The sequence below is a fragment of the Palaemon carinicauda genome, chromosome 13, assembly GCF_036898095.1.
Source record: "Palaemon carinicauda isolate YSFRI2023 chromosome 13, ASM3689809v2, whole genome shotgun sequence".
Classification (NCBI taxonomy): Eukaryota; Metazoa; Arthropoda; class Malacostraca; order Decapoda; family Palaemonidae; genus Palaemon; species Palaemon carinicauda.
This window is the reverse complement of record NC_090737.1, coordinates 36,686,581-36,702,061: the sequence shown is the minus strand read 5'-3', so window position 1 is coordinate 36,702,061 and position 15,481 is coordinate 36,686,581. Positions and strand designations below refer to the sequence as shown.

At 40.7% G+C, this 15,481-nt stretch overlaps 1 protein-coding gene across 1 annotated transcript; it reads right to left on the bottom strand.

The window, feature by feature from the left end:
• On the bottom strand, positions 1 to 13,182 carry ATPsyndelta (ATP synthase, delta subunit). Its single transcript, XM_068385581.1, has 4 exons — positions 13,110 to 13,182; positions 9,305 to 9,410; positions 1,385 to 1,577; positions 1 to 414 (listed from the first exon to the last, which is right to left on the bottom strand). The coding sequence occupies exons 2-4, from the start codon at positions 9,407 to 9,409 to the stop codon at positions 236 to 238; spliced, it is 477 nt and encodes a 158-aa protein (XP_068241682.1). The 5' UTR covers position 9,410; positions 13,110 to 13,182; the 3' UTR covers positions 1 to 235.
• Positions 13,183 to 15,481: the final 2,299 nt, after the last annotated feature.

The window sequence follows — 15,481 nt, the reverse complement described above, 5'->3', positions numbered from 1 at the left end:
TTAATAATAATTTTTATTTACATGGATCATAAGCTTCTGCAGCACAAAAAAAATAATAATAATTACCTTCCACTGGAAGAACATTTAATTCATCAAAAAATTTAATTTGGGAACCTTGGTATTTTATAATAAAAACTATGAATTCCCATATATAAATACATGTTCCCTACCAAAACATATAAATGTCCTATATGTTCCCGAAAAGTTATTCAACTCCAGCACAGCGAGAGATCCTCTAACCAGATTCAGCGGCTTTAACTATCTCTTCTGCTACTTCAACAGCAATCATAGCTTCAGCTTTGGCCTCTTCAGATGACGCTGCAGACACTGCAGTCTGTGCTTTCGACAAAACGTCTCTTGCAGCACTAAGGTCTATGTCTTCAAGCCCAGCAGCTTCCTCCGCAAGAATTTGTACTGTAAAAGAAAAGACTCATTGTAACTTAAAATGGCAACCAGCTACTGTAGTTTGTTACAAAATTCTTCATGTAATTTTCTATATCTAAAGACTTAATTTATTAAGTTTGCTTTAATAAACATTATGTTTCAAGACTGCTGCTGTTATCAGCTACCAAAAAATAGTAGGAAACCTGACAAAGGCTGGTAAGAATGCTAATAAAACTGGTAGTAAGCAAGCTAAGAAACAGATGAAGAATAAAACACAAAAAGCAAAGCAACAGACAGTTATAAATGTAATGGAAGAAACATCAGCACCGTCTATTGAGCACAATACAAAAGATAATAATAGACCATATGCTCCTCTAAGTACCTCAATTTTGAAACATCCAAACGACAAACTGATTAACCAGCCAAAAGGACTAAATATCACAAATGAACAAAGAAACTGTCTGATATACTAATAGATGATTTAACATAAATATTCATAAAATATTCACATCTTACCATTCTTATGAAAAAATTATAAAAAATTTTATTCAAGTACCGTACTTTCTATATTTCCTTCTCTTCTTATATTTTACATTTTGGGTAAAAATCCTTGACTTTCATACAGTATACGTTTTTATAAGTCATACAATAATTGTAATATATTTCAAATTTGTGAAGTTATTGCAACATATTCAAGTATACTAAGTTTTCATATTACCAAAGACTTTGGGGGTTAGGGGGCTATGTTCAAGATGTTTCAATGGCTAGTAGTAATCTCACAGTTCCTAGCTTCAACCAACTGTATTTTAACATTTAATATTCACTCAAAAAGACAATCAGACAACTACATCAGGTATAGAAGACAGACATGCAAAACCAACCATAATCAAAAAGCCAAGAAATAAAGAAGCTTGGCTACATGAGGTCTTGGTAATTTCCAGTACTCAAATTCTATCACTTGACCTATTATGTGTAAGAAATGATTACTGGTAACTATTACCTGAAGAATCTTCATTGATGGTTACAATGCCAGAGCTCACAAAGAACTTTTTGGCTGTGCCGTCACTCTCAAAAACTGTCATTACGCCAGGTTTCAAGACGGCTAACGAGGGTACGTGAGCGGGCAGGATACCAAAACTTCCAGAGAATGAGGGAACATCAATTTGTCTAACGTTGGCAGAATTGTAGAAAACCTGTTAAGAAAATGTGGGATCATTATACAGTAGAGGTCAAGGATCAACCAATTATAATTAATTTAATAAGACAATTACCTAGTAATCACCCAGCTATATAATAGTATAAAATGACTATTACCTAATACTGTACAGTACCAAAAACATCACTACAGCTAATCTTTGTTACAAATAGCGAAGTTATTTATGAAGTACACTAGATGTTCAAACTCTTTTAACTTGTCACTAAATATCAAGTAATTGTAAAATCCACAGTATAACCAGGTGATAACCCAAATAAAAATAGAAAGCTAATTTTCTTAATGGCTACTGTATGTACAGTACTGTATTATAAAACAAAATCAACATAGGCCCGATACTTTCCTAAAGAAAACAAATTCAAACCCAACCCTTATGCTAAATTTTCTAAAAGGATTCTAGAACACAAATGTTGTTTTATACCTACTAAGGGATAACTAAAACAACTCCCACTTCAAAAAGAAAAATAAACAGTTTTAAATATCTTATATGATAAACACAAAAAATTAATCTCCATGAAGGAATAAACAAGTATAAAAAATGTTATTTTCATTAGTAAAATAAATTTTTGAATATACTTACCCGATAATCATGTAGCTGTCAACTCCGTTGCCCGACAGAATCCTACGGAAGGGATACGCCAGCGATCACTATACTAGAAGGGGGTGTACTCACCAGCGCCACCTGTGGCCAGGTACTGCAGTACTTCTTGTTGACACCACCTCAATTTTTCCTCGGTCCACTGGTTCTCTATGGGGAGGAAGGGTGGGTCAATTAAATCATGATTATCGGGTAAGTATATTCAAAAATTTATTTTACTAATGAAAATAACATTTTTCAATATTAATCTTACCCGATAATCATGTAGCTGATTCACACCCAGGGAGGTGGGTGAAAACCAGTGTACATGTATATCAGGAAGCTAAGTATCCCGTATTTCATATTATCAGTTATTCAAAATAACAATGAAATTATAAGTACCTGGTAAGGAAGTCGACTTGAACCATTACTCTGCCTTTAATAAGTTCGTCTTCCTTACTGAGCGCAGCGTTCCTCTTAGGAGGCTGAACAACCCTAAGGTGCTGAAGTATAAAGGGCTGCAACCCATACTAAAGGACCTCTACACAACCTCTAACCTAGGCGCTTCTCAAGAACGAATTGACCACCCGCCAAATCAACCAGGATGCGGAAGGCTTCTTAGCCTACCGTAACAACCCAAAAAACAACAATAAAAGCATTCAAGAGAAAGGTTAAAAAGGTTATGGGATTAAGGGAATGTAGTGGCTGAGCCCTCACCTACTACTGCACTCGCTGCTACGAATGGTCCCAGGGTGTAGCAGTTCTCGTAAAGAGACTGGACATCTTTGAGATAAAATGATGCAAACACTGACTTGCTCCTCCAATAAGTTGCATCCATAATACTCTGCAGAGAACGGTTCTGTTTAAAGGCCATCGAAGTGGCTACAGCTCTCACTTCGTGGGTCCTTACCTTCAGCAAAGCAAGGTCTTCATCCTTCATGTGAGAATGAGCTTCTCTAATCAGAAGCCTTATATAATACGAAACTGCGTTTTTGGACATAGGCATCGAAGGTTTCTTGATGGCACACCATAAGGCCTCTGATTGTCCTCGTATAGGTTTTGACCTTTTAAGATAGTATTTCAGAGCTCTGACAGGGCAAAGAACTCTCTCTAGCTCGTTACCCACCATGTTGGAAAGGCTAGGAATTTCGAACGATCTAGGCCAAGGACGTGAAGGGAGTTCATTTTTAGCTAAAAATCCGAGCTGTAAAGAACATGTTGCTGATTCGGATGTGAATCCTATGTTCTTGCTGAAGGCGTGAACCTCACTAACTCTTTTGGCTGTCGCAAGGCAGACGAGGAAAAGAGTTTTGAGAGTAAGGTCTTTGAAGGAAGCTGACTGGAGAGGTTCGAACCTAGGAGACATAAGGAACCTTAAGACTACGTCTAGATTCCATCCTGGAGTGGACAAACGACGTTCTTTAGAAGTCTCGAAAGATTTAAGGATGTCTTGTAGGTCCTTGTTGGAGGAAAGATCCAAACCTCTGTGGCGGAGAACTGAAGCCAACATACTTCTGTACCCTTTAATCGTAGGAGCCGAAAGAGATCTAACATTCCTAAGATGTAACAGGAAGTCAGCAACTTGGGTTACAGAGGTATTGGAAGAGGAAACTGCATTGGCTCTGCACCAGCTTCGGAAGATTTCCCACTTGGATTGATAGACTCTACGAGTGGATATCCTCCTTGCTCTGGCTGCCTCCTTCGAAAAGCTTCTAGCTCTAGCGAGTCTTTCGACAGTCTGAAGGCAGTCAGACGAAGAGCGTGGAGGTTTGGGTGTACCTTCTTTACGTGAGGTTGACGTAGAAGGTCCACTCTTAGAGGGAGAGTCCTGGGAACGTCGACCAGCCATTGTAGTACCTCTGTGAACCATTCTCTTGCAGGCCAAAGGGGAGCAACCAGCATCAGCCGTGTCCCTTCGTGAGAGACGAACTTCTGAATGACTCTGTTGATGATCTTGAACGGCGGGAATGCATATAGGTCGAGATGGGACCAATCCAGCAGAAAAGCATCCACGTGAACTGCTGCTGGGTCTGGAACTGGGGAACAGTACATAGGGAGCCTCTTGGTCATGGAGGTGGCGAACAGATCTATCGTTGGCTGACCCCACAAGATCCAAAGTCTGTTGCACACGCTCTTGTGAAGGGTCCATTCCGTGGGGATGACTTGATCTTTCCTGCTGAGGCGATCTGCTGAGACGTTCATATTGCCCTGAATGAACCTCGTTACCAGTGTGAGGTTTAGACTTCTTGACCAAATGAGGAGGTCCCTTGCTATCTCGTACAGCTTCCTCGAATGGGTCCCTCCCTGCTTGGAGATGTATGCCAAGGCTGTGGTGTTGTCGGAGTTCACCTCCACCACCTTGTTTAGCAGGAGGGACTTGAAGTTCATTAAGGCCAGATGAACTGCCAGCAACTCCTTGCAGTTGATGTGAAGCGTTTCCTGTTCCTTGTTCCATGTTCCCAAGCATTCCTGTCCGTCCAAGGTCGCGCCCCAGCCCGAGTCTGATGCGTCCGAAAAAAGATGAAGATTGGGGGTCTGAATCGCTAACGATAGACCCTCCTTGAGAAGGATGTTGGTCTTCCACCACATGAGAGTAGTCTTCATCTCTTTGGTGACAGGAATAGAGACCGCTTCGAGCGTCAAACCCTTGTCCCAGTGAGCTGCTAGATGGAATTGGAGAGGGCGGAGGTGGAGTCTCCCTAACTCGATGAACAGGGCTAACGATGACAGGGTCCCTGTCAGACTCATCCACTGTCTCACCGAGCATCTGTTCCTCTTCAGCATGCTCAGAATGCACTCTAGGGCTTGGCTGATTCTTGGGGCCGACGGAAAAGCCCGAAAAGCTTGACTCCGAATCTCCATTCCCAGGTAAACGATGGATTGGGAGGGAATAAGCTGGGACTTTTCTAAGTTGACCAAAAGACCCAGTTCCTTGATCAAGTCCAAAGTCCAGTTGAGACTCTCCAGACAGCGACGACTTGTGGGGGCTCTTAACAGCCAGTCGTCTAAATAAAGGGAGGCTCTGATGTCCGCCAAGTGGAGGAATTTTGCAATATTCCTCATCAGACGCGTAAACACCATAGGCGCTGTGCTTAGGCCAAAACACAGGGCTTGGAATTGGTACACAACCTTTCCAGAAACGAATCTCAGGAAAGGTTGGGAGTCTGGATGAATAGGAACGTGAAAGTAAGCGTCTTTCAGATCCAACGAGACCATCCAGTCCTCCTGCCTGACCGCTGCTAGGACCGACTTCGTCGTCTCCATAGTGAACGTCTGCTTGGTGACATAAGCATTGAGCGCACTGACGTCCAGCACCGGTCTCCAACCTCCTGTCTTCTTGGCCACCAGAAAGAGACGGTTGTAGAAGCCCGGGGATTGATGGTCCCGGACTATCACCACTGCCTTCTTCTGTAACAGAAGCGACACCTCCTGGTGTAACGCTAGCCTCTTGTCCCTTTCCTTGTAGTTGGGAGAGAGGTTGATGGGAGAAGTGGTCAGAGGGGGATTGCGGCAGAATGGTATCCTGTAACCCTCCCTTAGCCACTTGACAGACTGGGCGTCTGCACCTCTTCTTTCCCAAGCTTGCCAGATCTTGAGTCTGGCTCCTACTGCTGTCTGGAGAGGAGGAGAGTCAATGTTTGCCTTTCGAAGGCTTGGGACCTTTCTTAGACCTGCCCCTGAAAGCGTCTGGACGGGTACTTCCTCGGCTGGGGGCTCTACCACGAAAGGGCGGAATAAATCTTGTAGCAGGAGTATCGGCCACTGGGGTGCGGTAAGTTCTAGGAACCGAAGGAGCAACCTTAGCCTTACGAGCTGAAGAGGCCACAAGGTCATGAGTGTCCTTCTGAATAAGGGCCGCAGACAATTCCTTGATAAGCTCCTCAGGAAACAGGAACTTAGAAAGCGGAGCAAAAAGTAACTGAGATCTTTGACAAGAGGTGATACCAGTGGAAAGGAAGGTGCAAAGTTGTTCCCTTTTCTTGAGTACTCCCGAAACAAACATGGAGGCAAGTTCGCCGGAACCATCGCGAATTGCTTTATCCATACAGGACATTATAAGCATGGCCGAGTCCTTGTCAGAAGGGGCAGTCTTCTTGCTCAAGGCCCCCAGGCACCAGTCGAGAAAATTAAAAATCTCAAAGGCGCGAAAGACACCCTTTAAGAAGTGGTCTAATTCAGAAAAAGTCCAGCAGACCTTAGAGCGCCTCATAGCCGATCTACGTGGAGAGTCAACCAAACTTGAGAAGTCAGCCTGGGCAGAGGCAGGGATTCCCAAGCCTGGTTCCTCTCCTGTGGCATACCATACGCCCGCCTTAGAAGTCAGCTTAGTAGGAGGAAACATAAATGAAGTCTTCCCTAGTTGCTGTTTGGACTGCAACCAATCCCCTAACATTCTTAAAGCTCTCTTAGAGGATCTAGCAAAGACGAGCTTAGTGTAGGCCGACTTAACAGGTTGCATGCCTAGAGAAAACTCTGATGGAGGAGAGCGAGGGGTAGCAGAAACAAAATGATCCGGGTAAACCTCTCTGAAAAGAGCCAGGACCTTGCGAAAGTCAATGGAGGGTGGTAACGACTTGGGTTCCTCCACGTCCGAAGAGGGATCATGTAGGTGCGCAGCTTCCTCCTCAGAAACCTCATCACCTGAGTGTTGAGAAGCGAGAGGTAAAGTTACAGCGGTATGCTGAACGGCAGAATCCTGACAAGCGGGTGCATAAACACTTGCGGTCTCATCCTCAAGTCTCTGTTGAAGAGGATGAGGGCTGGTAATGACAAAGTCATGAGGCTGGGATGAAGGAGGTTCTGCGGAGGTTTGAGGAGCAAGTGTGGTGAGAGGCGACTGTAGTAAAACCTGAGGTTCAGGCTGCAAAGACTGGTCAAGTAGAGGAGAAGGTGGTAGATGCATGCGTTGAGGTGGCTGACTCATTGCATGAGGTTCCTGTCTCAAGAGTTGCGCTTGCTTCAAGGGTTGAGGTGGCTGCGCAGTAAGAGATTCCTGTCTCACGAGTTGAGGTTCTTGAGGTGTGAGCTGCGAGAGTTGAGGTGGCGGCTGCGCAGAAAGCGGCTTCTGTCTCACGAGTTGAGGTTCTTGAGGTGCTTGCCTCGAGAGTTGAGGTTCTCGCCTCGAGGAAAGTGGAGGTAGCAGCTGCAAGAGCTGAGGTGGCTGCCTCAAGGATGGTAGAGGTTGTCGTACCTCAAGAGGTTGCTGCCTCGAGGATGGTCTTACTGCAAGAAACTCTTGCCTCAAAGGAAGAGGAGGTTGTAAGGCATAAGACTCCTGTCCCCATTGTTGAGGAGGTTGTCGCGTGGTAAGAGGTTCCTGCCTCAAGGAAGGTGGAGGTTGCTGCACAACGCTGGTATCTGGCAACTCCCAACGCGGTAGCTCACGCATGGAGGTAGCTTGAGGAACCTCAACTTCGTACGTCTGGCAGACTGGACTGCGTAGAGGAGGAGGAGCGCTCGCAGGAGGAGGTGTAACCTTCTCTGCCTGAAACTCACGCATTAAGACCGCAAGCTGCGACTGCATGGACTGCAGCAAAGCCATCTTGGGATCAACAGACGATGAGGTCTGTTGAGGCAAAGCCTTAACAGAAGTTGAGGTCTGTTGAGGCATCGCCTTACCTCTCTTAGGAGGTGTGCAGTCACCTGATGACTGCGGCGAGTCAGAGCTAGCCCAATGACTACATCCGGGCTGTTGAACTCGTGTGGTCTGGACTTTACGCTTAAGAGGTCTTGAGACCTGAGTCCAGCGTTTTCTCCCCGAAAATTCTTCTGCAGACGAGGAAAATAAAGGCTCAATCGTCTGAGAGTGGAAGTGACGATCTCTGTAAGATACGCCCGCAACCACCGAGGATACTGCTGTGCGCCGATCAAGGCCTGCCGAACCCTTTTGCCCTTCGACATTGCTTCTCCCCTGGGCTTGGGAGCTTGCAAGAGGTCCCGGACTGGGAGGACGACTGGCACGCACAGAAGCACCCTCACGCACAACACTGACACTGACACTAGCACTCGGCACAGCACTGGCACTACCACTTCCCACTGCACTTTTCACTTTAAGTTCCTTGACGTCCGCCAAGAGGAACTTGTGGTCACTCACTACCGACTCCACTTTATCACCTAAAGCCTGAATGGCACGTAAAACATCAGACATATCAGGCTGAGCACAAATAGTAGGTTCGGGGGTAGCCACTACAGGGGGAGGAAAAGGTTGAGGATCATGGGGTGAGGAATAAAGCGAAGAGCGAGCCGAACTCCTCCTAACTCTCTCTCTCTCTAACTTAGTGGTATACTTGAGGAATCGAACAAAATCAAGTTCCGAAAGTCCGGCGCATTCCTCACATCGATCTTCCAACTGACAGGATTTTCCCCTACAGTCGGAACAAACGGTGTGAGGATCAACCGAGGCCTTCGGAATACGCCTAATACAAGTCCTACATCGTCTTTGGGGAGGAGCTTGAGAAAGGTCGGACATCTTGAATCAAAGAACAGTCAAGGGGGATTCCAATTAAAGCAAAAGATCGTTAACCATTAATCAAATCAATTTAAAAGCTATCTAAGCTAAGAGACAAGTTTCCAGTATAGCGAAAGCTGAAATCTTAGAGCAATACTTCACCAAAAACCGTGAACAAGACTCCAAAATTATAAGCGTATCCATGTAGGTCTTGCCGGAAGCACGACAGAGGAAAAATTGAGGTGGTGTCAACAAGAAGTACTGCAGTACCTGGCCACAGGTGGCGCTGGTGAGTACACCCCCTTCTAGTATAGTGATCGCTGGCGTATCCCTTCCGTAGAATTCTGTCGGGCAACGGAGTTGACAGCTACATGATTATCGGGTAAGATTAATATTGAAAAATCAAAGAACTAATCAGGCAAAATTATTGATAAAATAGGGGAAAGATAATCTAATTGTCCAGTATGACAGTTAACGTATATCTCATGCAAGTCAAATGCATTACTGTAGTCTTAGATATTTTACACACTAAAGAAGTATGCAGTAGTGTTACTTAAGGAGGTTCAGAGGTGGTAATAATATTCAAAGTTATGCTAATTTTATAACAATCTTGAGAAAAAAATGCACAATCAAAAGCACAAAGTATATGAATGACTTAAGCATGCAAATTAAAGTTACACACCTGATTCTGTGAAGCAAATGTGAAGGCCATTGGGGCATCAGAATAAGCCCTGGTACCAAAACGTGGTACCTGACGGACAACGGATGAAGCTACTCGCGCAAACATTCTGAAAAAGTTGACAACAGACTTTAGATAAAATATTCACAAAACTAGGAATCTTTTTCAAAAACTGCAATTACATCTAAAAATGGAAAGTACTGTAATTTAAAATAACTAAAGTCCCAGTCTTTGAGAAAAAAAAATCCCATTTGAATGTTACCTGATTAAAAACTACAAAAGAAATTCAAACCATTGACTCCACGATTAAACACCATATAGTTTCAATTTTACAAAAATACTGTATAGTACTGGAAACTGCTGTGCAACTGTGCATTGCAACAAGGGATTTCATTTAGGGCCAAGAGTTTGGTCTACAAGAAGCCCATCTCAATGAAAAAGGGAATCATGAACCATAAAATATTCCCCTCCTACCTCATGGAAGATTAAATCTACTAAATCTTTTAACAAATAATACAAAAACATTCAATTTGTTACAAAATTTTAAAAGGCATTTCACCTGGATTGCAGGCACCAACTGACAACCATCATCTTCCACTTTTAGTTGTTATTGAATCAATTAGAAAAAGCAAGGATGAATCACAGTTCTACACATTTTCAACCAAATTAAAAAAAGACCAACTCCCCTCAAAGACTATCAAGCCATCAGACCGGGCACTAAAGGGCAATCATTTATTTGCGAGTGTCCTCTGTTGCAATATGTCATACACTAGGTAAAGTTTGTAGATTGATAAACACAGAAAACGGTAGATTAATTTTATTTAATTAAGTCAACGAGATATGTCCTAACCTAAGGTACCCTCACCTAACCTTATCTACGTCAGGTGTGTCATTCTAGCGAGGGGAGGATGTTACAGTCACCAGCATAAAGCTGACATTTTAGGTTCCAATCTCAAGGGTATACAGTAAATGTTTATTGTAAAATCTTTCTCATTTCAATCAACTTCCATTAAAGTTTTCCTAGAAATGGGGAATTGTTGTGCAAACCAAATGATTTAATTAGGTAATCTTCCCTTTATAATGAAACCCAGTATCTGTAATCCTGTTTTCTATCAAGATTGATAGCAACAATATTTTAAGTCGTGCGGAAATTAAGGAGAAATGTGCTAACCTAAGGTAACCTGCCTTGAACTGACAAAAATTTCTATAACCTAACCCTTGCACATGATTGTTGGGTTTCATTATTAACAGAAGATGAGTAAATTATTTTTCACGCTACAAGAAAGAGTTTCAAGGAAAGGTTTCATGTTAGAAAGTCAAGTGAAAAGAACAATGTGTAAATAAAACTAGTCTTTTTAAAAACATGAATACGTGTAAATCCTTGGGTCATCAAGTCTAATGCTCACATGGAAAATTATCTTAATTACCCATATGTCATCATACACACTAATAAATGCATTTAGGTTTAAGTTAGTCAATGAACTAACCCTAATTATTCACTTACTGGTCTTTACTCCACTGTGGCTCGCTTCGCTCACAAACTATATATCATTGTCCCTCTGTCCTGGCAAGCAGTACATATTGCACTACTGTACCCTGCATTAGCTGGAAGGGTGAGTGTTTTGGTTGACCAAAATCTGGTGACCCAACTACCTACACACTACCTCAAAACAAAGTGAATTGTAAATACAGTAATGTACTAACTGGTTCAAAGTAGGTTATTGAAGCATTGATTCAGCAGCTTACGGGTTATGACAGGCACACATCTTGCCTCATGACATACTTATCATCTTATTGGCAAGTGTAACTGGCTTGGGTATCAGTCACAACATCCACAGAACGGTATACAAATTTACCTTGCTTCAACATGACTTTAGAAATTCTTATTTACAGAATCTTAATCTTTCCAACTGGCTTTCCTCCAAGCAACTTCAACTCAAAATACTCCGTTCTCACGTAAAAACATAATTTACTCACACTTCCTTCACAACTAAACCAAACAGCATTAGGGATTAGGGGGGGTAGCAGTAGAGCAGCTTCACCACCCCCACCAGTTAAGGATATAATCCGGGTCAGGTTAGGTGGGGATACATTTGGTTAGTAGATATCCCCTTAATTTCCCTAAGACTCTGATATATTGTCGACATGAGGGTAAAATTATAGTTACGGACGGAAAAACATTTTGAACAGAAAAAATAAGTTTTTACTTGTAGCAAATAATGAGCTTTCACTGAATTTGACCTTCAACAGCAAATAACCAAAAACCTGTTAGACAATCTATGAACTGGGATATTTTTTTTCAGAAATCTAATGGCTTTTGCTCCGTCATGCGCTCACAGAAAAAGAAAAACGTCAAGCTCCTATATACTGGGAAGCGGTACATGCTGAACTGCGCATGCTAACCCCATTGATTATCATTTCTTGGATAAATCTTTATTTGCATTGAAAATATGTTATTTTTGAAAAACAGACATTTTTCTAAGAAACATGTTTACTTAGTAGAAAAGCTTCTTCTGTCCGTAACTTTAATAAAACCAGAGTACATTAGGTTAGAACATAGTCCCTTAATTTTCCTGAAAGTCTAATATAGTCAACATCAGGTTTCATAGAAATCTGTATTACAAATACTAGGCTCCATTATTAAGGGGAGAATAGCCAAGTAAATATTTTTCTGATGTGACAAAGAGCGTTCAGGGAAGACGGTTGCACGGAATAAAGTCAAATGTAAAAGAAATATACGGGTGTAGTATAATGATGGCTAACTAACAATACGGCAGTGTAAGGGTTGTCGCAGGGGGCCCTATTCTTTACAGATTCTCCTCTGTCCTCATACACCTGACAACACTGAGATTACCAAACAATTCTTCTTCACCTAAGGGGTTAACTACTGCACTGTAATTGTTCAGTGGCCACTTCCCTCTTGTTAAGGGTAGAAGAGACACTTTAGCTATGGTAAGCAGCTTTTAAAGGACACTCCAAAATCAAACCATTGTTCTCGGGCTTGAGGGTACAATCAAGCACAAAGTTTTATCTAATTTCTCTTCCTCTTGTTTTGTTAAAGTTTTTTTTATAGTTTATATAGGAAATATGGTGGAAATATTTATTTCAAAGTTTTTTCTGTTCTTACAATTTTCTATTTTTCCTGGTTTCCTTTCCTCACTGAGCTATTTTCCCTGTCGGAGCCCTTGGGATTATAGCATCCAGCTTTTCCAACTATGGTTGTAGCTTAGCATTTGATAATAATAATAATAATAATGATAATAATAATAATAGGTAAGTAGGTAAGGACGCAGCTTGTAGGTTAGGTTAGGGGTCGAGGGGAGTTCAGGTTGGTTAATGTCCAATTTTATGCACTTTAGAGGAACTGGCTGCTGATATATAATGGGCCCCAAAATATTGTCGATAATGGTAGATAAAGTCATATCATGGAAAATGGACAGATATAAATATTAACTAACCGGCCTGACGTCTTCAACCCAAAATGCATACTAAGCTGTGGCGGCTGAGTAAACTAAGGCCTATCGCTGTACTTTTACAGTCATGATGTAATAAAAAATCGTTAAGGTGATATGCCAAAACAGTCTGACTTGTTAACATCATTGTGAAATAGTTTGATGGAATAAACCTCCATCAAAATCATCCAACCGGCTCAGCTGTTCCAGACAAGTTACGATAGCAGACGAAATAAATCACTCTAGAACGTTTAAAATAATGTAATCTTATCAAAATCAGAATAACTATAACTTTAGTGTCAACTTGGCACACTTATTTGTTAATATAAATGCATTAAATTCACGAAAATACATACTTGAATGAAGATTATTATTGTATCCGATGGACTTCGTCAAGTATCTTAGCCGTCGTCTGCGAGAGGGCAGCACAGGGTTACCACATTATTTCCACTGGATTATCGTACATGAACCTTAAAATTATCGTTTTTTTAAACCAAAATTATCGTACACACTTTGAACAAGATTATTAAGGAGTAACATATATAGCTTATTTCAAGGTATTTTAGTATAATTGTTTAATCAAACACAAACACATACATTGTATATACCCAAGGTATGTATCGTACATCGTACCGGACCCAAAATAATCGTACATGTACGATAATTATCGTACGAATGGCAACCCTGGGGCAGCACTAGGTCATCAGTATTCGATTCTTCTTCTTTCATGTTTCTCAAAAGGATTTTATCTTTTCCGTTTTATTTTGTCATTGATTTAACCGATTCCATTATTTCTAAATATAATGATATCCATCATAAATATTCATGAAGAATATGCAACAAAAATTTACCATAGAATAAACACCTTTAGTAAAAAAAAATAGCTTGAAACTCCATGTCAATTTCAAAATATAGGTTGAATATTACAGTTGAGCATCTTCATTAAATACCAATTAAGAAGAAAAAATATAATTAATCTACAAAAAGATATGATGTTGGTGGGAAATAAGGTTGTAAGAAGCTAATATTTGGAAGTTTTAGAAAAATCTTAAACACAGAGTAAATCCATAGTTCGAATATGCACTTTTATTTAATTACTTTTTTTAAATCAAGGTGATTCATTGACACTAAATATTATGAAACCTTAATGTTTAGTCTGTCTTTGGGTTGTCATTTAAGTATCTAAACTTTTCTAAAGCGATTATTTTCAAATAGCTTACATCTATGATAAAAGTTTTAGAATTAACTTTTCAGCGTATTAATTAATAAAAAAAAAATCATCATGTATTGTATATATTGGAAACTTGATTTGAACATTTTAATGTTATACGTGTCAAAACTTTTTGGGCAGATATAATTACAATGAAGTAATACTGCTAGATTAAAATTCTAAAATTTATGCTCTAGAAAAGTACAATACTTTTTATAATAACTAATTATGAAAATGACAGCATTGTCCGTAAAGATATAAATAGAAAAATAATTGAAGAACACATTAGTAACTTTCTTTGGTGTAAAAGAAACTTGAAAGCACATAACAAAATTTCAGATAAACGTAGGCCAATGAAAGAGCGTAATTGAACAAAGAACCGTAATCATAAAGCAAATATTCTTTTTCTAAGTATAGTCTTGATGTCCAGTAAGTGGTGATACTTAGGCCTATGTGTATGTGCATGAAGAAGCTACCGGAAGTTTATAGTAAAGAGTTCATCCAGACAGACGAATAATTAGCAGGGGAGGAGGAAATTGTTATTTTGTCTTCTAATCTATTTTCCAGACATGAGAACCAAGAACAACAAATGCAGCCGTTCCTAGTCCACTGGAGGACGAACGCCTCAGACATGTCCTTATTATTATTATTATTATTATTATCATTATTAGCTAAACTACAACCCTAGTTGGAAAAACAAGATGCTATAAGCCCAAGGGCTCCAACAGGGAAAAGTAGCCCAGTGAGTAAAGGAAATAAGGAAAATAAAATATCTTAAGAGCAACAACACCACCAAAATAAATATTTCCTATAAAAACGATAAAATTTAAAATAACAAGAGGATGAGAAATAAGACAATAGTGTGCCCAAGTGTACCCTCAAGCAAGAGAACTCTAAACCAAGACAGTAGAAGACCATGATACAGAGGCTATGGCACTACCCAAGACTAGAAAACAATGTTTGATTTTGGGAGTGTCCTTCTCCTAAAAGAGTTGCTTACCATAGCTAAAGAGCCTCTTCTACCCTTACCAAGGGGAATGTGGCCACTGAACAATTACATTGCAGTAGTTAACCCTTGGGTGAGGAAGAATTGTTTGATAATCTCAGTGTTGTCAGGTGTATGGGGACAGAGGAGAATTTGTAAGGAATAGGCCAGACTATTCGGTGTATGTGAAGGCAAAGGAAAATGAACCATAACCAGAGAGAAGGGCGCAATGTAGTACTGTCTGGCCAGTCAAAGGACCCCATAAGTCTCTAGCGGTAGTTTCTCAACGGGTGACTGGTGTTTGGCCAGTTTTCAACACTACTCTGGCCAGCTGCGGATAAGTAATGGTGGGAGACTTTTGGTTGATTGCTTACAGCAAACCAACTTAGTATGGGTGGCCATGATTAGTACAGCTTTACTAATCTTGGCTGTACACAAATCACCCAGGAAGGGTTATACATATACATATATATATATATATATATATATATATATATATATATATATATATATATATATGTATACATATACAT